The sequence below is a fragment of the Phodopus roborovskii genome, unplaced genomic scaffold (assembly GCF_943737965.1).
Source record: "Phodopus roborovskii unplaced genomic scaffold, PHOROB, whole genome shotgun sequence".
NCBI classification, from domain to species: Eukaryota; Metazoa; Chordata; class Mammalia; order Rodentia; family Cricetidae; genus Phodopus; species Phodopus roborovskii.
This window is the reverse complement of record NW_026126583.1, coordinates 3,415,060-3,439,908: the sequence shown is the minus strand read 5'-3', so window position 1 is coordinate 3,439,908 and position 24,849 is coordinate 3,415,060. Positions and strand designations below refer to the sequence as shown.

Below are 24,849 nucleotides of genomic sequence, written 5' to 3'. Positions count from 1 at the left end.
GACTATGTGAAGGCTACTGAGGAAAAAAAAAGCAGAAAATGAGCAATGCCCCACATAACAATGGTACCCAACACTTTCATGGAAGCCTTGTTCCTATTGGTAGAGGAACTGACTCTGATCCAAGTTTCACTCTGAGTTCTGTTCTAGCCTTCCAAGCAAGATTGGAACCAGGCCTGTGTGCTTCTCACAGAATACTTGGAGAGAAACCTTAAGACACCAGCACCAATGATATAGTAATCATGTTTTTCTGTTTTGTGGTCCATTATTCTACTTGAAACAATTCATTTTTAAAAGGAGACATATGAAAGAGACCATGCTGTTTGCTGTCAGTTGGCAACCTATAGAAGGGATTTAGCTTGGAAGGCATGAGTTACACTTTGTCAGAATTCATGTCTCTACATGCAGTCTCATGTGGAAAATGTAGCTATTAATGATTCAGGAAAGAAGTCTGCCGTCTGCTACTCAGACCTTTTTGAACTTTTGGCCAAGATAAGCCTGAAAGGAAGAGTGTGCTGTCTTGTGAAAGGGGACCAAGGGTGGGGCTCAGTTGAAGGAGGGGCTTTTTTTTTTTTTAAATTTTTTTTTTTAAAGTTTCTTCAGTTAAAAGTTACCTCATTCTTGAGCCACAGCCTCGCAGTAAAGGAACAATTTGCCAAGTCTGCTCCAGGAGAAGGAGACAAGGTATTGTAAATATTTCTTTGGTTAAGAATGTTTACATTTTCCTTATTGTGGTGCCTAGCAAATTACCAAGACCTCTACTGGAAACTCAGACTCATAGATGAGGTTCCATTTCCTTAGCACTTTTCTGTACAAGCAGATAAGTAGCCTTGAACTGGTTTGAAGTGTGGTTGACTAAGAGGAAGACAAATTACTTTCAAGGGGGCTTCAGCTATTCCAATGGAATTGGGAGAAACATGAGTGGATTCCTTTGCTCTAGCCGTGTCTGGATTTGCCAGCTACTGAGTTGTTGCTGCCAACTTAACAAAGGGAAACAGAGTGTTCTTAGAATAATTGAATCCCCATCTTTCTAGGCCCTCTGATGGGGTGGCTGGGCAGTGCTAACTTTGATATATGGCTTTGGTCATGCTATCTACACAACCCATTCTCCCATGCATCAGCATTCAGTGAGCCTTTAGCTTCTTTCACTGCTGTGGAAGGTCTGAAAGCTTGAGCACAGCTTACTCTTCAGAATCACTTCAAAGTAACTACTCCCCTAGAGAAAGGCTTTGGGAAATAAAGAAGTCCTGGAAGGTAATTAAAATGTTGTCTTCTGTTATGCATAGTTTCACTAAGATTCAGCATTGTCACCAGTAAGGCAAGAGATCTTGTATTCTTGCATGGCACAAAGAACAAGCACACCCTTGTCAGACCTACTTCTTCCTCATTCCTCTTTTAAACTTCTTTCTTTTTTTCACGGTTGGTCCAACATTACTCAATCTTGCTGTGACCCTCAAAATCCTGCAGAGCATCAGCTGCGCTGACCTCAAGATTCATATTCATAGCAAAGAGGATGGGGTTGCACTTTTCACTGTTCCCTTAGCTGTGCATCATCAGTCAGTTCATCTAACTCCTCTGGTCCTGAATTTCTTAGGAGATTAAAAGGGAGAGTTGGACTAGGATGGTTCGAAGATTCTGTCCAAGCTCTTGTGCTAGAAGCATGTTTGTTTATAATGGTGTTTCGCTGGAGTGTATGATCTTTTTCTTACTTTCTTAATGTTCTCTTCCATGTGTATAGTGAATATGGTACAGACACACACACATACATACACACACACACACACACACATATATATATATATATATATATATATTCAGTTTTGTAACTTCTGAAAATTTCAAAAAAAAACCCAATTCATTTTGTAGATGATACAGTAGGGAGATGGGCAGATAGTTCAATCAATAAAATACTTGCCTCACAGGCATGAGGACCTGAGGTTGATCCCCAGAACTCCTGCCAGGCATGGTAATTCCCATTTCTAATGCCAGTGCTAGGGTGTTGGTGGCAGGTAGATCCTTGAGGCTTGCTGGTCTGCCAGTCTACCTTACTTAGTAAATCTCAAGCTAGTAATAACCCTGTCTGTAAAAAAAAATGGGCCTCTCCTGAGAAACAACATGAAGCTTGTCCTATGGCTCTACATTTATTTGTACCCACAAATGCATTTGTACACACACACACACACACACACACACACACACACACACACACACATAGAGGGAGGAAGGGAGATAGTGAGGGAGACAGACAGAGAGACAGATGGACAGACTCAGAGAGAAAGAGACTAGGCTTCTGATTGTTCAATATTTATATATAAATTACTTCCAATAAAAACTCTTCATAAATTCTGTACCTTTCAGGAATTATATTGCTGACAGTTGGGTTAGGTAACCAGCTTAATGCTTCCTTACAGTTGAGTTGTCAGGGTTTTCTCACTGGTCTGTTCTGTTACACTTAATATGTTACTAGTGATGTTAGGAAGAGTGAAGATAAGTGAATATTAACTTTCCACACAGGGAGATCTCTTTGTTAGAGAAAAGTATGATTTTCAGAAAGTTATTGTACATGAATAAGTGTTGTTTTTACTCTGGGTCTTTGGGAACCCGTCACCCAGCTCCTGAATAAATCACACAGAGGTATGTTATTACTTAGAAATGCCTGGCCTTAGTATGCCTTGTTTCTATCCAGCTTTTCTTAACTTAAATTATCCTGTCTACCTTTTGCCTATGGATTTTTATCTTTCCCTTTTGTATATCTTAGTTTCACTCTTTCTCTGTGGCTGGCTGTACAGCTGAATGACTGACCCTGGAGTCCTTCTCTCCATCTCCTTTTCTAGATCCTGGATCCCTTTTCTCCAAGATGACTCCTCCTATAAATTCCTTCTCCTTTCCAGCCCCACCTAGTTTGCTCTCCTGGCCAGCTATTGGCTGTTTAGCTCTTTATTAGACCAATCTGGTGTTTTAGAAAGGCAAAGTAACATAGTTTCTCGGAGTTAAACAAATGCAACATAAGAGAATGAAACATAGCTTTGTATCATTAAAACATTTGCATTATTCCACAGCATAAACAAAGGTAAAACATCTTAACATAATATTCCACAACAAATAAGTACTATATTATGCATAATCTTTATATTAAGATATGAAGTTTTCAGGTCCTGAGATGTTGCTTGCTCTCTGACCTTGCTGGTTAATGTGATTTGCAACAGAATGAAACATTTTTCTTGTGAATATACTTCATAAGTTTTAAAAATATAAATTGTATAATCAAAATGTAACCTGAATGAATATGATCTTTAAGGAAGTAGTTATTTCTAAGATGATTGTTTGGTGGGTAAGGGATACTGGCAACTTTCCAAGGATTTGTGAGAGTTTAGAGTAACCACACACAGGAAAGAGTTTCATTTCTTCAAAGAGTATTTGTCTAGGCCCATCAGGAGATTCCACAGTGGGTAGAAACCACACCTTGGGTGTGACCCTGAGTCTAGGAAGCTGTTTGATCAAGTGTGACTTTATGTGTGGGAGGAATTTCTAAAGAATCACTGTAGAAAAAAAAAGTCATATAAAATCATGACGTAACCAAAATCTACACACAGTTGTCTTTGATTCCAGTTTCTGACCACAGGTAGAGAGAGAGAATGCCTGACTTCCCCAAAGCCTTTGTTGGAAATTTCTCAGTACAAATGTGATGTCAGGACAGGACAAGTACCTACAGAGGTCTCAGGCTTGGGCATTTGGTATCAGTCGTTTGATCAATTTTAAAATTATTTGATCATAGAACAATGGTAGGTTAAATATATATATATATACATATATATACATATACATACATGCATATATATATATTTGATAGATAGATATTCAGTTTTAAAAAGCATTTTACATAAAAATGCTAGGGCAATTAGGGGTGAAATTTAGAAGATGAATGTAATATATGTTACTCAATATAATAATACAAAACTTGGGAAACTTTGGGTTCTCTTCTTAAAAAAAGGGAATAAGAAAAAAGTGAAAGTATTCTCAATTTTTGTATGAGGATTTCCAATGTAATTGTGAATAATATCAAATTACACTGCCTAGTGTATCTCGAACAGTAAAAATGGTGTGTAAGTAATAGAAAAGTACATACAAATAACTATTTGGGGCAAAGTGCTGAACTATGTGTTTATGGGTATACAGGACTAGACAGAGGCATAAAAGTAATAAAAGTCTAAGAAATGGGAAAACTGTGTCACGGTACTCAGCTGTCAACTGGTCATTATCCAACTGTTCTCTGGGGCACATAAGCCCAACCCTTAAAAACATGGTCTTATATTCCATGTTTTTAAGTGTTAGAATATATAAGAGAAAAACAGTGGATGGAACGAATTTTGTTAAAATCAACTCAGTTCTTGGGGATAGTTGTACATATAACTTTCTCTATTTAGACAGATGCTTTTACAAGAAATAATTAAATGGAAACTATTTAACATTTGTGTATTTTCTGTCTTATGCCTTTTATAGATACCCAATGGCTTCTCTAGCAGTGTCCATCAACCAGTTTGCCCTGGAGTTTAGCAAAAAGCTAGCTGAATCTGCTGAGGGTAAAAATATGTTCTTCTCTCCTTGGGGCATCTCGACTTCCTTGGCTATGGTGTATTTGGGTACCAAAGGTAACACTGCAGCCCAGATGTCCCAGGTGAGTGGAAAAAAGACAACCATACTCCACTGTCTGAATGCTGGTTTTTTTTTTTTTTTTTTTTTTTTTTGGTTTTTCAAAACCTATCCTGGAGTTAGCTCTGTTACCAGACTCACAGAGATCCCCTTGCCTCTGCCTCCCAAGTACTGGGATTAAAGACGTGCACCACTACCGCCTGGCTTGATAGCAATTCTTACAAAGACATTTAAGTAAATGTTACTGCTAAATCTTCATATACGTTGAATGAAGTGAAGTTTGTCAATGAAACTGCTTAGTTTTCAGATTCTAGCCTTGGGATTTACTGAATCATTGGTGTTGCATGCCTGGCTTGTTTTGTTTTTTAAATTTCAATTGGGCCCAAATTTTACAAGAACATCTCTCAAAACACTTAGAAAATTATGTCAAGTGAAATAAATCCATTTGAATTTGTTGTTTTGTGCCAGAACTTTAATCCAAACAGGTATAGCTCGCTCTGTTAGTTCAAGGTAAACCTGGTCTAAATAGCAAGTTCCAGGCTAGTCAGAGATATGGTTACATTACAACAAGCAACCTGATCTTTGGAAATTATTTTAAGAACTTTCATTCTCCAGAAAAATAGATGAATGATGAAGTCATACATTTTAGTTTAACTAAACACAGTTTAACCAAAAACAGGCGTGATGACAAGCCTCTTTTTAAAATTAATATTCAAACTTTAAGTAATAGAACTATTTAGTATCCATCTTATAGGGAATATTAAAGAAGTCTAGCTCTGTGTAGTGGCTTACTCCTTTAACCTCTGCACTTGAGAGGTTGAGGCAGGAGGGTAGCTATGAGTTCTTGACCAGTCTGCAGAATATAGTGAATTATATGCCTGCCAGCCCAGAACTATAAAGTAAGACCCTAGCTTAAGCAAAACAACAATAAACAAATTCTGTTTTCATGCTTTGTTTGGTCATATCTTTGTCTAAACCCCAATTGCTTGTCTAAATCTAAAGAGCTAAGAGATAGTATTTAAATATGAAAATAATATCATATAAAATAAAATATATATAATCATATAATAAATATAGTAAAATATATGGCAAAAGCCACATGTATGATATGTTTAATCAGGTATGTGAATAACAACTAAATAATGTTTGTTAATTGGTTAATATGGCTTACCTATAGATTTGGTTTTAGGTAGATTTCATTTTGAGTCCATTTCTCATGAATTTATTTCTTGGCAATGCTTGTCCACGATATAACTATTAACTTTGGTTGCAGTGAGTCTAACACACTTTCTATATACCTAATTATCCTAGGGATGGAGGTCGCTAATCCCATCCATCATTTTCTGGTATACTGTCACACACTTGAGGGGAAATAAAATAACAGTATCCTCCCTGGTAGCTTCCAAATGAAATGCTGGGGTGAACATGAAGGTTCTGTCTGTATATATTGAGTTGTGTTAATGAGAAATACAGCAATTAACTAGAAAAAGAACTAAAATCATCACCAAATCTTCCCAATGATTGAAGCTCTGTTAGTTTTGAGTAAGTTATCTAAATGATGGTGCCAACTGAACCCTGAGCCTTTTCATTTTCGTTTTTCCTGTTTAATTTGTACACCTGTTATATGGGAGGACATGTGAATACAGTATATAATGATCATGTTTTCCTCTTCTCAAATAGTTGCATTTCTGTTTTAGGCACTCTGAAGTCCTGTCTTCTGATTCATTTTTACAATATAGAATAGATCATTGTGAACTGTCTTCATCTTGTGGGGCAGAATACTCAACCTTATTGCTGCTGTCTAGCTGTATTTTGATACCCAGACAACCTCTCTCCATCTTTCTCCCTCTCAGTTGAGCATATGGAGACAAAACAAACTCAAACCTACTTTATTGTAAGATACTTTTTATAGCATACACCACTTTTGGCAGGAGATGTTAGAGGACTTCTACACAGTGTGTACTCAGATTCATTAAATTCTGGTACATTGTACCCACAAATATTAGATCCCACAACTGGAGGCTTGATCCTCAAGGTTTCTTGTCTATTGCAGACACAGTCAGAGCTCTGTGCTGTTTTACCTATGCTTCTGACCTTACAGCCAGTTATAAACCCAAGTTCCCATAATACCTTCATTGAGCTCAGTTAATTTGCTATTGTCGATCACAGAACTCAGGAAAATGCTCATTTATTTATTTGATTGTTTATTTATTTATTGCTCATTATGAAGAGTTCTACAAAGGCTGCAGATGAAGAAATGACGAGGGTGATGTATAAAGCATAGAGGCTGACAGTTTCCATGACTTTTTCCAGGGTGCAAACCTCTATGGATCTGAACCCTGTCTTCTGGTGTTTGGGGGAAACTTGATTGCATTTTTGAATGGTGACAGTCATGTAGAAAGATAGTGGTCATGAGTGTATTCTGATGCTAACAGACTGACTCTCAGGAAACACAGCAAGTCTGTCTATTCCATTCTCTAGGCATGGAGCAAGTGGTTTTTTTGTTTGCTTGTTTTGTTTTCCTAAAATCTTCTATTAGACAAGAAATGTCAGAGGATGTCTTGATGGCATTGTTAAAGACAGAAAGATGGACAAAGTTTACATTTGAGTTTCTATGATCCATCCTAAGGAACAGTAACTAGTATCTAAGGCTTGGGTTTCAAAAGGGAGCATGCGAAATAAGGCCAAGAGAAAGGTAATGCATGGGGCATAAGCATTGTTCTATTCTGTCCTAATGGGATTCTAGTCACTTGGGAAATAATAAAGGTTATGGGAATTAGTTTCCAGAAACCTAATTATATGAACTAGAGAAAAAAAATTATACAGCACATATCATACCATTTCTAAATTTCTATGAAATAAACTTTATAAGTTTCCATATGTGGGATCTTTGTTGCCACAAACCCCAGGATTTCCTTCCTTTATGCATGAATAATATTTCACTATGTAAAATAATCTCTCTACAGTCAGGTGTTAGTTTTAGTGGATTTTGTACTCTGACACTTATCTCTCTTTGTAAAACAAGAGAATTTGACGTCAGGATATTGCCAGCATTGTGACAAATACCCTGAAGTATATGACAATAAAGACATGAGCAACCTTTTTGTTTGCTTATGATCTTGTTTTATGAGACAGGATTTCTCTGTGTAGCCTTGGCTGTCCTGGAACTTACTTAGTAGACCAGCCTGGCCCCAAACTCTCAGAAACCTCCTACCTTTGCTTTCTGAGTGCTAGGATTAAAGGTGTGCACCACCTCACCCTGTCACAAGAAACATAAAATGGATTTTTAAAAAATATGTCACCTGAAGAGCTTTGAGTCACTCTATTGACACTAGATGAGCTCCATTAGAACCTCTTCACTCAGTGTTTTGTGGTCAGCAGAACTACCAACTCAGATTTACAAGTGTTATTTCATATGGGCACTTCTCTGCAAAGCGTATTCACTTTTATTTATTTATTTATTTTTAAATGACAGGTACTTCAATTAGACAGAGGCCTGCACTTCAAATCTGGCATTGATAGTGAAAAGAAGAGAAAAATGGTATTTATATATTTGCTATCCATTTGACATTCGTGGAGAGGTGACTCCTAATATATGCCTTTTGCGGTCAGTTTGACCAATTCCTCTCTTAGATTAAATACACTGGGATGTTTTTCAGAGTTCAGTCTTTGTGCAAGTTCTGCTTGCTTCTTGTGGTGTCACCCTTTGCATCCCTTTCAAGTTCGTGTCTTACTTTTGAAGTTGTTCTTGTCTGTCTTTGCAACTAAACTGTGAAGGGAAGGTGTCTTCGTTAAAGTTATATATTAGTAACATCAAAGAAAACATGTTTATCTTTTTTTAAATAAATGGCTTTCACTTTGTGTTTACAATATGCCAATTAATTTCATTTAACTATAGATTAGCCATATATTATTTGACGTTTGTTCAATCTTCTTTTTTTTCCTAACCCCGCTCCCTTTTTTATTCAAAGGAATTTAACTCAGGCAAGGTTGAAGAAATACATTCTGATTTCCAGTCCCTTGCTTCAGAAATCCTCAAGCCTGGAAATTCCTACTTACTCAAAACAGCCAATAGGATATATGGAGAGAAAACATATCCGTTTCATAATGTGAGTGTAAAAGTCTTTTGTTGATTAATGGAAAAAGAAGAGGCAAGCAAGAACCAGCAATCAGACACGCATTTCTCTAGGGGCCCCAGAGGAAAAGAGGATAGTATTTCCTGGTAATCAATCATTTGTAAAATGATCATGAATGCCAAGTTCTAAAGGAAAGCAGTTTTGGGTCTGACACAGAAATGGCTCATGAACACATAGACATGGGCTCCTTGAGCTAACATTTATTCCACAAGAAAACAGAATGGGGACATTATATGACATAAAATCATATAAAAGTAGGGTAGAACCCCATGAGCCAACAATGGTGTCCATCACGGTACTGTGGCTAGAAGCTGTCCTTGGAGACAAAGGAGACCTTGAGATGAGAGTAGAAAGAAACTCCCACAACAGGATTGTAGAGATTTAGTGAATATGAACCACAAGATGATGTCAAGTTCCCTCTTTTGCTCTTTTGCTGATGGTTAAAGTCGCACCAATGATAACCTTGGTGACCCTGACCCATTAAGACCCAAGTGCTTCTCAGAGTACAGTGAGTCTTTTTTTTTTTTTTTTTATTTTTTTTATTTTTAAGTTTGTGGATCACACCATTCACAAAGATCAAAAAGAGTAGTAAATCGAGCATATAAGGGGCAGAGAGAAAGGGTTAGATAGTACATATGAGTAGCAGGTATCCTGTGGTTTCAAGCATGTAGTAGCTGCCCACTTTAATGAGTTCTTTTGGATTTAGGGCCTTAGGCTTTGTTAATACTGAATCCACAAAAGCATCTAGGTAGAGCCTTAAAGACAGGTTCATGACTGGCAGGCTTCTGGAATCCTACTTGACTCATTACCAAGAAGGAGTACCGGGCTCAAAATAAAAAGGATACGGGCATCTGCACATCTTTTTATGGGAATACAGGTGAATTAACAGGGTGTAGTGTCTCATACTTATAAATCCCAATGCAGACCTCACAACTGTTAACCCATGGCTTGGGGACAGGACTCATTTGCCCCTCTTTACTTCTTATAAGTTGTCCAAGAAGTAAGCAAACTGAAGGAAGCAACATGACACCTCCCCAGGGACAAGTTAAGTTCCCAAGTTAAGTCCTCAGTTACTGCCAGCTCTGGTGGGTGCCATGGATTGGGACATCACAACTCCAGAGTCAGCAGCCTTGATCACTCCCTCAAAATGACTAGGGGGGGGCCTTTGGCCTCATTTCCAGGTCACATTGCCTGGCAGAATTTGGTTCTCTTCAGATTTCTCTCAGTTCCTGGGCATTTGGAGACCACAAGCAGTCATCTTGCAGACCCACAGGCCTCGCTGTGTTCCCTCCCTTGTCTCACACAGAAAGCCAAGCCCAGCTCTAAATACCATTTGTCCCCTGGGTAACTCCTGTGATTTATAGTCTTCTCTTTTCATTCTAGTCTCAGTTCCAGGCCTGAATAAAACACACACACACACACACACACACACACACACACACACACACACACACACAAAACATACATGCAAGTAGCATTGTGTACTCTGAGTAGGTTGTGTTTATATATTCAGGAATATGTATATACATATACCTACATGCATGTAATAACAATTAATAAAAAACAGAAGCCATAGATTTCAAAGAGATCAAGGAGTGGTATATGAGAGGAGTTGGAGGGAGGAAAAGAAAGGGGTAAATAGTGCAATTATAATATCAAAATTAAAATAGATAATATCTAAAAATAGTCAAGAAGGGGGTGTCAAACCCAGATCCATGGGTGGGCAGATTTTCTTTCTATCCCTGGAGTCTGTATGGCTAGTTGGTTTAAAGAGGATTGCATTTGCATTTTGGCAGATACCAGGAATGACAAAATAGACATGGGAAGATTGGGTGGAGTGGGAATTGTTGTTCTCAATTGATTTTTGTTTTAAATAATGTGCACAGATTTGATTTCCCAGTTTTAGACAAACTGTACAAAAAGTGAATTTTACCTATATCTTTCAGAAATATTTGAAGGACATGCAAACATATTTTAGTGCAGAACCTCAGTCTGTTAACTTTGTCGGTGCTTCTGGACAAATCAGAACAGACATCAACTCCTGGGTAGAAAGCCAGACAGGAGGTAAGCATTTTCCCAGGGGCCAGCCAAGGCCTTGCTCCAAGCGTCACCTTATTTACGTAAAGTTGTGCCATCCATGCCTATAGATTTCTTTAGTGGCACTTTGGGACACATACTAAATATTCAAAACTTTTATCTTTATTTATACCTGTAAGTTTTAGACTGGTAGCCTTCCTGGTAGGTCCTATCTAAAGTCAAGTCAAACTTCCACTTTTCCCAGTAGAGAGGAAAGGAAATATAGCTTACTGATTCCAAAGAGGAGTCCAGGATAAAAGGAAAGAAATGGGAAATAGGAATGATTGTTGCTTCTGTTATTTCAAATGGTTATTAATTAATATCAAAAGTAGAGCAATGTTTTACTAGTGCATGATCATAGCTATCTCGAAAATTAAGATTATCTGTTTTAGTTTGGGGTACAAAAACAAACAAACAAACAAGCAAACAAACAAACAAAAAAAGCATTCTGCTACAGTTCTGGAGGCCAAGAGTCAAAATCCATCTGTCTCCAAACTTGTCCTCAAGGTGGGGTGGGGGTGACATGTGTGTGCTTCCCTTGGGTTTTGCTGGCTCCAGAGCAGTCCTTGGAGTGAGGATATATCATTCTTGTCTTTGTTGGCACTAGATGTCTTTGAGTTTCTTTTATGTTCCTGTGTGCTCACATTGTTTCTTTTTTAATGTCTGTGTTTACATTTCCTTCTTCCTAGGAGGACATGAGCCACAGGCCTGAGGATTACTTTAACTCCTTAGACATGATATTAACTTGATTAAATCTGTAGCAATTCTCTTTCCAAATCGACACATAATACCAGGTCCTGGGGCTTGGAACATAAAATTTTTGGAGGTGTGGCAAATTAAACATACAAAGATTTCTTCACAAAAATGGATATTCTTAATGTTATCTCAAGGAACAATGAGATACTCTCCAATTAGAATTGGAGAACACTCTTCACAACAAAGGGCAATTCTTTTTCAAAAGTGTTAAAGTTTTCAAAGCAATGGGCTGTTCAGAAGTAAACGTACTGCAAAGACATCACAACCAAGTGCCTTTGAGATGCTGATTTGATTTCTGGCCCAGAGGGGAGGGACAACTGATGATTTTGAATCCAGCTTGTTAAGAGCATTTCTTTGAAGCTAACTTTCTGGTTGAGATCCTTGGCAGACACGGGTTCTATGGTTTAATACTATTTTAGGAAGCACAACCCATCCCATTGAGATTGAGTCAGGAAGATTGTGCCCTTGGGGCCCGTTTAAGCTACCTGTTGAGTTCTTCACACTAGCCTTGGGATGCATAGAAGGGATGCATAAATAACCATCTAAGTAAACCAATATTTATCAACCACAATTTTATAAATGTGATACAGGACTAAGATACAACTATATTGTATTATCTATTGCTAGGAGAAAAATACATTGTCTGTGAAGTAGTGTAGGTCAACATAAATATTCTTTTGTATTTCAGTTTATTTTCTTTGTTAACCATATGATCATATCTTCCTTTTATGTAACTAAAACCACATTTCATTTTCTTGCTTTGATTCATAAATTAGCATTTTGGGGAAAACTTTAAGTGACAATAGTCCTTGAAGGCTGTGGATACTACTGTGCATTTGTTTACTGTGGCTGTAAAATAATGATCATTGGAGAAGTTACAATAATATTTTTCCAGCATTTCTCTCTTTCCTCATAGCTTTTGAGAAAAAGTACACTACTTTATCAGAAATTGTTCTATCTCTGGAATATCTGAAAATGCACTTTTAAAAGAAACTTTGTTTCCAGAAAAAAATGGAAATCAGGTTATCTAATTAAAATATACATAGTTACTTTGAAATCTATCATGCTCTTATAGGTAAAATTCCAAATCTCCTCCCTGTCGACTCAGTGGACTCCATGACTAAGATGGTTTTGGTGAATGCCCTTTATTTTAAAGGAACCTGGGAATATCAGTTCTCAGTGCAGAATACCACTGAAAGGCCTTTCAGAATTAACAAGGTAAGAACTGACTAAAGACACATGACCTTGCAAAACTAGAACCTATGTTAAATCTACTTTATTTCTAATGGGTTCTTCCTGTATCCTGGCTTTTATTGGGGAAGAAAAGGCTGGCCTGGGAGTTTTAAGTCTCATCTACTAAAATGTCCTACTTCATTGTTTTTTTTCTGAATACAGACTTTGTTCAATTTATTATTTTCATGCTGCTAAGCCCGTGGGAGTGGAGAAGGGTAGGTTTTACATTTATTTCTCAGTTGAGAAATACAGGTAGCTAAGGAAGTGTAGGAGTGTCTGAGGTAAACTTTCCAGAACCAAAGATTATCCCAATTTAAGCTCTATTGTTTCTATTAAGCCCATCATAATGCGTATGTGTATCCATGTTGGGTGGGGAAGATACAAAGTTAGAGAGAGAGAGAGATCTGAGAGATTCTGAGGGCTGTCAGTTTGCTATCACCATGACCAAATACAGACAGAAAGAAAGAGGGTAGCAGAGGGTAGCCCATGATTTCAGAGCTCTAGTCCATGTTCACCTGTCCCAGCAGAGCACTAATGCAGGAAGTCAATCATGAAGCAGTTACTCACTTCTTCATGGTGTGGGGGATGGGGAGACAGAAGAGAGGAAGAAAGGGAGGAGAGAGAGAGAGAGACAGACAGAGAAACTAGAATCCCAATATTCCAGCAGTTCAATCTCTTTACTAAGCCCAACTTCTACAGATTGCAGCATCATCCGCTGGCAACCAAGGCTTCCTCACACAGGGCCTTTGGGATACACTTAAGACCCAAACTGCAGCAGGCTGAATCAAAATGTTATCAGGAAGCTTTTTGCTTTTCCTCATATTTTTTCCCCCACTGAATTTCTTCCATTATCAAAATCTTTGGAAGGCCAGGTTCTAAAATCTTTGCTGAGGGTTAAAAAAGAAAGAGAGAGAGAGAGAAAGAGAGAGAGAGAGAGAGAGAGAGAGAGAGAGAGAGAGAGAGGGAGGGAGAGAGAGATGAATAAAGGAAGGAAGAAAGGAAGGAAGGAAAAGAAAAGAAAAAGGAGCCACAAATGAGCAAAGGAACTAAAATCTGAGGGAAAGAATAATCTACATACCACATGATCTTTCTATCCATGCCTCTTTCTTTTTCTTCTCTTCCTCCTCTCCCTTGTCTTCCTCCCCTTCCTCCTCCTTTTACTCTTCCTCTTGTCCTCCTCCTTCTCTCCCCAGTTCTTGGGGAGTTATGGATCTACATACATTTGCAACAATAATTTCTTTGCAATACAGTATGAGATTTGAGTTTCTCAGGGTCAGCAAGTCAGATAATATTTACACACAGAGCAATAAACTAAAACTGGTAGGAGAAACTTTTGGCACTAACTGCTTAGGATTGTAATTCAAGGATAGGGTCTATGTTTAATTTGCACAAGAAACAACCTGGCGCCTTCCAGTGCTCTAGCCTCAGTGGCAGGATAGGCCTTCAGGAAAGTTTACTTTTCCCTGAGGATGAGCAAATGGGATGATTACCTTTGTCGTTATCTTCTCTGGAGAAAGACAAACAGTAAATCTCTGAGCTAGAATTTTGGGTTAATGAGAAGTTTGAGAATCTTTTAGTGTAAGACTAGTTTAAGTTATCACTTCTCTATCTGCCAGTGATGTAAAACCAGGGCATGCTTCTTTATTGTATCTATCTGGGCAGCTATGAATCAATAGCTTTGGGCATGTAGTAATTCTATGTCCTTGGATATCTGGGAATGTCTTAGAATGCTTTTGCCTGGGCCCTAAACACTGACCAAATGCCTGTCAGTGAGGAAAATTGCAAGAAGACAAACCTCTGCAATTACATAGGAGAGGGGAAAAAGGACTTGAGACTGGAAGGCAGGTCTCACATATAGCTGAGGAGTGTAATCAGTAAACGCCAAAATGCATGGGAGAAATTGTTCCCAGAAAATGATCACATAGTGCTAAATGGTACAAAGTAAATCCCGAGTTTATTACAAAGATGAGTAAGCTACAGGAAGAATCCACATCAAGAAGCAACCAATTCATTCACAATATGCCTTGCATTCTAGTTTAATCGTTCAAAAGAATTCTTAATTCTTCTGCACTGTCTTCATGAGATGGTGGCTGAATACTTACTGTGTGATCTTGCTGCTTATAGCATTCCATATTTTTTCTCTTTGGCTGAATTCTAAATTTTTTTCTGTTTCTATTTCACAGTGGCTAAACATAGCAGCTCACAACATTTCTTCTACTCTGGAGAATAGGCTGATAAGCCCCACTTTTAATTCTTAGGCAAAGAGCCTGTAGTACCCCAAAGCTGACATGGAATGTCCTAGTTGTTAGTATCAACAGTGGGATCTGAAGAGGATGCTATTTGGTGCCATTATGCACACCATGGAAGCTGTCACCGTATCAATGGCCTGGCTAGAAGACCTCATCAGCATATGTGAGAGGCCTTATGGATGACCTTTGCTTCACATTCAGTGGATAAATAATATGTCTATAGCACTGGATTGCAGAAAGTTCATTGAGGGTTCATTTGCAGTTGTTTTGTATTAAAAATACTTTACATGGAGCTAGAGACATGGCTCAGCAATGACAAGCTCTTGCTGCTTTTCCAGATGACTGGGTTTGATTCCTAGTACAGGGGAGATTCCTGTCTATAACTCAAGCTCAAGGGGACCAGATGCCCTCTTCTGGTCTCTGTGGGTACTTGTACTCGTTTTAACAGAAATCTTTTATCTAATAATATTTTGCAGAAGTTTTTCTAATCTATTGCTATTTCTTAGGTTTATTTTTTAAATGCATTTCAGTTTTTAGGATACTAAAAATACTTTCCAGGGCTCTCAAATCTTTGCATGTAAGAAGGCCCGTAATTTCTGGGTCATTAGCATTTATATGTTTCATGCATTTCTGCTTTCAAGTGTTTGGCATAAACAGGTTGCCCTGTTATGAGTAGTTTTTCCTGCTGGCCTGGGCCCCAAATAATGCACAGAGAGACGCTGTATTAAATATAATTCTGTTGGCCAGTTACTAGTTTCTTATTGGCTGGCTCTATCTTAATTATTAACCCATTTCTATTAATCTAAGTACTTCCACATGGTCTTATCTTACCAGAGAGAGGGGCTGGCGTTCTGCTCTCTCTGTCTTCCATCTTGGATCTCCTCCCTACTACTTCCTCTCTCCTCCTAGTCTCCTAGTCCACCTATCTTGCTTTCCTATTGGCCATTGCTGCTTTATTCGTTAACCAGTAAGAGAAACATATTTACAGAATGACATCTTCCATCACCCTGTAGATTTTTAGAGACAGGAACTGCCTTTCTTACTATCATTGATATTGTTAGTAGAAATTTCCAGAAGCTACATCAGGAAAACTTCTATGTTTACTGTAAGGTTGCCAGTTTTACTAAAGCCTAGGACAAAGGGACAGATGGTGACAGGCTGAAGAATCGGGTGCAAACCTCTTCTGTGACTCTGTTGTCCACTTCTACAGACCACGAGCAAACCTGTGCAAATGATGTCAATGAAAAGGGAGCTTCAAGTCTTCCACATTGAGGAGCTGCAAACCATAGGCCTTCAACTCCACTATCAGAACCGTGACCTCAGCCTGCTTTTGTTGCTGCCAGAAGACGTGAATGGCCTGGAACAGGTAGATATATCAGTCTGCCTGACATAGATGGATTCTGTGCTTCTATTCTGCCCTAAAGAGAAAAACAGGAGGATGGATTTGGCTTCCCTTTTTTTTTAAAATTCTGCATAGCAAGGCAATCAACTAAAATACCCTGAGCCCCAGCTCAGGGTCTTTGAACATTGCTCATACTTTACAAAATTCTATAAAGTTAGTATTACTATTTTTTAGTAAGGTTGCATAACTATGGACATTTCTAGCACAAGATGAGCATACACATAGCCACATATACACAGATACATTAGCTCTTATCACAAATTGGGATAACACATTGAGTTGCCTTGGATCTTCTCGGGCTAGTAGAAACTATCTAATTCAAGATTAACTTTTATTTAGAATGGCTTACTTTTTATTATATTAAACAAACTGAAATGTTATTAACATTATTCTTCTGTTTTTAAAAGGCATTTCAATTTTAGGAATGAGGTATAACATACAAATAGAATATAATTAACTTAGACAAAATAAAGGTAGATACATCATTTTAAAATTTTACCTAATTTCATCATAGATTGATGACAGTTTCCTCATAATGTGTCATTTGGCTTGTCAGCAGATGAAAGTTAGTAGCCTAGAGTGTTTCAGTTTAGTCTGAATCTTGATATTTTCACTGCTAAGCTGGACTTGGCTTGTAATTGGCTGAGGGACTCTAGATGATTGTGGTGCAGTAGGAAGCAGAGACAGTTGTTGGATGATGTGGGTGGAGTGCAAGAGCACCCTGGATGGCTACTGTTTATGGAAACCTGGTGTTTACCTGCAGAAGAAATGGCATGTGGGAACCTGGAAGCCATACTAAATGCATAAAGCACTTTCATATTTAATAACCCTTGTTGTGCCAGAGGGTAGGCAGGACTATATCTATGCTTGGAGGCCGCTTGCAGACCCACATCAGACTGGTGTACACAGAAACTCTTGGGGAGGATTTTTTAGTGCCTCAGACCAAACCCAAGGCCTCCTGTGTGCTAAGCAGGCTTTCTGTGATATAACTGCATCCCAGACCGTAATGAATCTTCAAAAATGTTTTTACTTTTATTATTTTGTGCATATGGGTGTTTTTGCTTGCATGTATGTCTATGCTCTCTCTCTCTCTCTCTCTCTCTCTGTGTATGTGTGTGTGTGTATGTGTGTGTGTGTGTGTGTGTGTGTGGGTGTGTGTGTGTGTGTGTGTGTGTGTGTGTGCAGTGTCGTCTGTGGAGACCAGAAGAGCACATTCGATGTTCTGGAAATGAAGATATATAGATAGCTGTAAGCCACCATGGAGGTGGTGGATAAGAACTGGAGCACTCTGGAAGAGCAGCTAGTACTCCTCACCATTGTGGCATCTCTCTCGTCCCAAAATTAATCTTTATAATCATGTGTACCTATATACTAGTACATATATTTATATGTCTAGCATGTCCCATATATTTAAAACTTATTTTTATCAAATATACAATCTTCAGGAGAAAAAACCCTCTCCCCTTACCATCTCCATTTAGGCTGTTCACTCTATTAAATCAAACAGATGCCTAAATGGAACAGTAGCCTCTCTTGCAATAGCTAGGCTGTCTTTCTTTGGCCAGAGTCCGATTTTTCATTTGTATCAGGCTCTTAATGTTGGTAGGCTTTCATGGCTCTGCTAGTATAAAGAAAATATTTTGTATGGCTTTTGAAAATGTGTGAAACTGTAGAGGATGGCAATAGTAAGTCCTGTGTAGACTGAGAACCACTCCATTTGTAATGGGCTGATTCTTTGGGATTCAGGGTCTTGAGATGAAGATATTGTCATATTATTAATGGGTACTCTTCACAAATATGTCACTTACAGCCAGTGCTTGGGTCTATGAAACTCCCAAATGAGCAAAAGTATGTGCTTTATAACAAATTTTCAATAAAAGTGAAATCTATACACATATACAATCAGATGTATACACACATTTATACATTGTTCTTACATTACAGAATATATATATATATATATATCCATACATTACTTTTAGAAATTTTAGATTATAAAGAGGAATAACATTTTCCTATGCGCATTATGCAAATGTGCTCATAAGATTTTTGAGTTTTCATTTTTCCTCTTTTCATCCTTTTTTGACATAGCTTATAATATGATTATAAAGAATAGACATTTTACTTTATCTGAAATTTTGCTTTCAGTGAACTCTTTCCCATGTCAAGAAAATGAGTAGTTTGTGTTGGTCAGTTTATTGTTACCATTATTACTCTTAATAGAAAGATCTTATGGGAGAAAAAATTGATTCTGTTCTTGATTTCAGCCCATCCTAGCAAAGAGCTTGTGGCAGAGTAGTTCACATCATGATGGGAAGGAAGTAATATGCAGAAGGGCCAGAGCAAGATAAAGCCACCAGGGACACATGTCCACTGTCCAGCCAGGCACCACCTCAGCCAGTTCTGCCACCTCTCAATAGTCTATTCAGTTTGAATTCATCAAAGGGTTAACTTGCTTATTATGGGGGAGTCTTCATGATCTAATTCTCTGTCTACATGCTCTCATGGATAAAATCAGAGGCCTGCTTAACTAATCTGTTAGTGGCTTTAGATCTAACCAAGTTGGTAGTGAAGATCCATTCATGTCCTAACACACAACAACCAACAACACGACTATATATGCTTTGTGAACAAAAAATGCCAACATTGGTTATATTGGTATGTTTTAGTACAATTAACATCTTCCATACTGTGTTAGAAGTTTAATTCTTCTGTTTCCTGAGAGCTTCTATCTATGAAGTGATGACTCTGTACGTCAACAGCAGAAAATTCTCACCACTGAACCAGTGAATTTCCAAATGTGTTTTGCTGCCCTGAGTAGAGCGGTGATAGTAATCTTCTCTATGGTGCTTCTCTCTCTCTCTCTCTCTCTCTCTCTCTCTCTCTCTCTCTATCTCTCTCTCTATCTCTATCTCTATCTCTCTATCTCTCTCTGTCTCTGTCTCTGATTTTACTGACTCTTCTTGGGTTCCAATCCTCAGCTGGAAAGAGCCATCACTTATGAGAAACTGAATGAGTGGACCAGTGCGGACATGATGGACACCTTGGAAGTGCAGTTATACCTCCCCAAGTTCAAGCTAGAAGTGAGTTATGATCTCAAGCCAGCCCTGAGAAGTATGGGGATGACTGATGCTTTTAGCCAGGGCAAAGCTGATTTCTCAAATATGTCTTCAGAGAGAAACCTGTTTTTGTCCAATGTTTTCCACAAAACCTTTGTGGAAATAAATGAAGAAGGCACAGAGGCAGCAGCTGGCACTGGAAGTGAAGTCGATTTTCGAATTAAGACACCTTCCATTGAATTCAATGCAGATCATCCATTCCTTTTCTTCATCAGACACAACAAAACCAATATCATCCTCTTTTATGGAAGGTTCTGCTCCCCTTAAATTCTGCATCTCTCATTTAATGTGAGCATTTGATAGTATACAACAAACAAACCATCTGATACCATGAAATGGAAAAGCAGTCATCACAAAATTAGCCCATACTCTATGCATATTTCACTCTCTAATATTAATAAATGAACCTCAAAGGAATGCTTTCTGGTGATTATTTCATGTCTGTGTATGAAGAATAGCATTTAATTTGTTTTATTACACACACAACATTTGTCTTGGCATGACTTTTATTTATGTTGCAGAAATGCTGTTTAGAAACTCCAGGATCTCCTAAAATGGTTGGTGGAAATGACAGGCAGACTGGATTGGAGGGGTCTCAGTAAGACTGAGGCTGAGAGACAAGTTCATTGCAATAATCAGACTTTTGTAACCTTATTGTTAACATAATACAATGATGGTTGCCATGATCAATACAGTTGTCATTGTTAGGGTATAATGGTGATTGCAAGCTGTGCAAGGTACACAAGATTAATGTCTGAGACCAGTTGTCCAGACAACCTTCTATATGCTTTGCTGACTTCTAGGGAACTCAGACAAACACAGTTGGCCTGAGTGCTTCACTGTCTGAGGAAGTGCCCCTGTTTCTCAGTAACCACAAGGGACACACTGCCCCGAGAACCATGGAATCTATCCTGAAATACCTACAAATGTGTGCCTCTCTATGTAGCTAGACCAGGCCAACTCCATGATTACCTGCAGTTTTCACTTTTTAATTTCAAGGTATACAAGTCATTTTTCAAATCAGACATGGAGTAGCAAATCAATCTCAAGGCTGTAATGTTTCCAAATATAACCAATAGCAAAATTGCCACAGATACTCCTATGGTCCACAGTCAAGAAGTTCAGTCAGTGACAAAAAATAAAGACCAAAAATTGTTTCTAGGTTTTGCACAGAATTGGAGGAACATAATTCATTAAACTTTGAATATTGAATACTTTATATTTCAGCATGGGAGGCCTGAACACAAATTGTCTTTGTCTGGGGAACAATATGATCAGTTGTGCAGAGATGTTACTCTCTTCCCATCTAATAAAGTAAAGTGGGGGGGGATCACAAACATAAGCCCAAGATGTCATAGCAGTAACAGATGCATTTGACGGAGACAATATAGCAAGGAGCAGCAGCCATCTCTTTTCCTCTGCCGCTTGTTTCTTCATCTGAATTATTGTTGGGAGAGAGACTCTGTTCTTATTGGCTTGAGGATTCTGCATTACTCTGCTCTTCTTTTTTCTTCAGGTGAAGCCTCTGCAGACACTTGTAACCTATTTTTCCACTTTCCCCAGGTTGGGTCCCTGAGGAAATCTCAGCTCTGGTGAATTGCTCATCTGGGCCATTCCACTGGCCAGACATATGTTCTCCAAAGAACCATAACATATTATAAGGAACAGCCATACCACACTTACCCGCTCCTTTATTTTTAATAATGTTTAAATTGTACATTTGGTCTTTTCACAAACAAACAAACAAACAAAAAATTGACCATGAGGGTTATGTGGAATGTCTGCGGTATGGGTTAAAGCATAGTGTTGGCAAAATTTCTGGAAATGATTGGCAGTATAGACAGAAACATTGTCAATTTTCAGTAATTTTCAGAGGCCTAAAATTTCAAAAGCTCTGAGTAAAAAAGTGATACCATCTTTAACTGTTTCTCCTGCTTGGGGAACAGTACAATGAGAAGTGAATAGTTGTCCACAATGACACAAACATGTTTTAACTTCCCAAATCTGGGGACATGGGTAATGTCCATGTGCCGAATATGATTTGACAATAATCCTTGGGAGTTACAGCATATGGAGGAAGGAAGTATGATATTAATTATTATGCATGAAGGGAATTCCTTAACTATCAAGCAAGCCTGCTCTTTAGTTGTGAAAGCCAGTTTTTTTCTAATGCTGAAGTATTCTGATGAAAGCATATGTGAGATTCTTGTACTTCCTTTAGGTGTCAATTCCTAGGAAAAGAGACTCACCTGATATGTAAACTTTCTGTCCAGAAGATCCCACCTCCATTCTCTGCCCCAAAGAAGCACACACACAATATTAATTATGAATCTGTTGGCCCGTGACTAGGGTTTGTTATTGGCTAGCTCTGTCTTAATTATTAACCCATTTCTATTAATCTAAGTATTTCCACATGGACTTCTTTTATCGGAGAAAAGTCAGGGAACATGTTGCTCCTCTGGTGTCCTACATGCCCACTGCTCAGCATCTCCTCAGAGGAGAGAGATTTCCTGTTTGTCCCTGCTTATATCCTGATTCTGCTCAGCTATATCACTTCTCATTTCTTGCCTGTCTGTACAGACCTCCAGACCTCCATGGTTAGCTAGTGGCAGTTTCTGCCCAGCTATGTCACTTCCTGGGATCACATGATGACTCCTCTCTGCTACACTTCCCAGAATCCTCCTCATATCCTAGTCCCACTTATCTTGCTGCTCTATTGGCCAACAGTGTTTTATTCATCATTCAATAAGATAAACATACACAGAAGAACATTCCCCATCACCCACCTGCCCTTGAACACTCCCATAGCTTCCTTTCAGATCCAAAGACTCAAGCCACTGACACCCCTTTCCACCCTCCATTAATCTCCACCCAAATCCCTTGCTACCATGCCAGCTCCCTACACAGGTAGATATCTGCTCATGTGCAGGCCTCACCAGTTAGAAGAATAGGCAAAGGCCAATCAATGAAGAACAGAGACTTCATGCTAGAAAGAGGTCACACTGGCTTCCAGCAATATAGACCACAAAGTCTAGAAGACTGGAGAGGAAACATAAACCAGGAAAGAAGACACCTACCCAACAAAGAAAAAATTCAGAAATTGGCACTTAGTCCTGTATTCATTCCAAACTTAGATGCAAGGATGCTAGTTTAAGAACACAGTTGACAGCAGCCAGGCCAATGCAGCAGTATCAGAGCCCAGCTGTCCTACTACAATAACCTCTGAATGGTCCAACACAGCTGAAGCACAAGGAAACCAACTCTATGAAGATGGTTGATGTTCCTATAGAGGTAATGAAGAACTTCTTTAAAGAAATTAAGGGAAGCATGAACAAAAAATGTGAGGAAATGAATACCACATTTAAAGAAATCCAAGAAAATGCAAACAATTGGAGGAAATTAATAAATTCCTTAATGAAAGTCAAGAGAAAACAAACAAACAAACAGGTGAAGGAAATGAATAAAACCATTTAAGACCTGAAGATGGAAATGAATGCAATAAAGAAAACATAAACTGAGGGAATACTGGAGATGGGAAAATCTAGGAAAGCAAACAGGAACTACATACACAAGGATCACCAACAGAATACAAAAGATGGAAGAGAGAATCTCAGGCATTGAAGGAATGATAGAAGAAATTGAAATACCAGTCAAAGAAAATGTTAAATCTAAAAATATCCTGCCACAAGACATCCAGGAAATATGGGACACTATGAAAATCCAAACCCCAAAATAATAGGAAGAGAAGAAGAATATAAAAGGCCCAGAAAAATATTTTTTAACAAATAATTGAAGAAAATTTTCCTAATCTTAAGAAGGACATATACATACATACATACATATATACATATATATATATACATACATATGTATATATATATATATATGAAGCTTACAGAACACAAAATAATTTGGACCAGAAAAGAAAGTTCCCCCACGACATAATAATCAAAACACCAAACATGCAGAACAAAGAAAGAATATTAAAAGCTGAAAAGAAAAACATATAAATGCAGACTTATTAGAATTATACCTGACTTGTCAATAGAAACTCAAAAGGCCAGAATGGACAGATGTCTTGAAAATTCCAAGAGATCATGGATGCCAGCCCATACTACAGTATCCAGCAAAACTTTCAATCTCCATAGATGGAGAAATCAAGACAGTTCATGACCAAGTCCATGACCATAAATAGCCCTATAAAAGATACTGGAAAAAAAAAACTTTACTCTAAGATGGTTAACTACACTCATGAAAATACAGGAAATAAATGATCTCATACCATCAAAACCAAAGGAAGGGAAACACACACAGTCACACATATATACACCCCACACACAACTACCACACCGTCAAAATAATAGGAATTAACAATTGTTAATTATCAATAATTTCCAAGATTAATGGACTCAATTCCCTAATAAAATATACAGACTAACAAATGGATGCAAAAACAGGATCCATCCTTCAGTTGTATACAAGAAACACACCTCAACACCAAAGATAGACATTACTTCAGAATAAAGGGCTGAAAAAAGATTTTCCAAGAAAATGGATCTGAAAAGCAAGCTGGCATAGCTATTCTAATTTTTAACAAAATAGACTTCCAACCAAAATTATTCAGAAGAGATAGGGAAGAACACTTCATATTCATGAAAGGAAAAATCTACCAAGATGACATCTCAATCCTTCCCAACTGTGCACCAAAATGCACCCATGTCTATAAAAGAAACATCACTAAAGCTTAAATCACACATTGGACCTCACACATTAATATTGGAGTACAATACTGTACTACCAACAATGGACAGGGTATGCAGACAAATTTAAACAGATAAATAACATAATTAACAGACATTATGAGCCAAATAACAGATATGAACAGAACATTTCACTCAAAACCAAATAAATAAATGAATAAATAAATACATAAATACATAAATACCTTCTTGGTATGTAATGGAACATTTTCCAAAACTGACCACATACTTGGTCACAAAGCAAGTCTTAACAGATACAAGAAAATTAACCCCCTGTATCCTACTATATCATCACAGATTAAAGCTGGATTTCAACAACAACAGAAGCAACAGAAAACCTATAAAATGACAGAAAATGGAAAAACTCTCTACTGATTGACTACTGGGTCAAGGAAGAAATAAAAATAAAATTTAAAGACTTCCTAGAATTTAATGAAAATAAATGCACAGCATACCCTAACTTATGGGACA

General features: G+C 38.0%; 1 protein-coding gene across 1 annotated transcript; it reads left to right on the top strand.

Annotated features, from left to right (window-relative positions):
• The first annotated feature begins 371 nt into the window (after positions 1 to 371).
• On the top strand, positions 372 to 20,035 carry Serpinb10 (serpin family B member 10). Its single transcript, XM_051203910.1, has 8 exons — positions 372 to 681; positions 4,498 to 4,672; positions 8,123 to 8,188; positions 8,619 to 8,756; positions 10,730 to 10,847; positions 12,691 to 12,833; positions 16,308 to 16,463; positions 19,481 to 20,035. The coding sequence occupies exons 2-8, from the start codon at positions 4,505 to 4,507 to the stop codon at positions 19,883 to 19,885; spliced, it is 1,194 nt and encodes a 397-aa protein (XP_051059867.1). The 5' UTR covers positions 372 to 681; positions 4,498 to 4,504; the 3' UTR covers positions 19,886 to 20,035.
• The last annotated feature ends 4,814 nt before the right edge of the window (positions 20,036 to 24,849 follow it).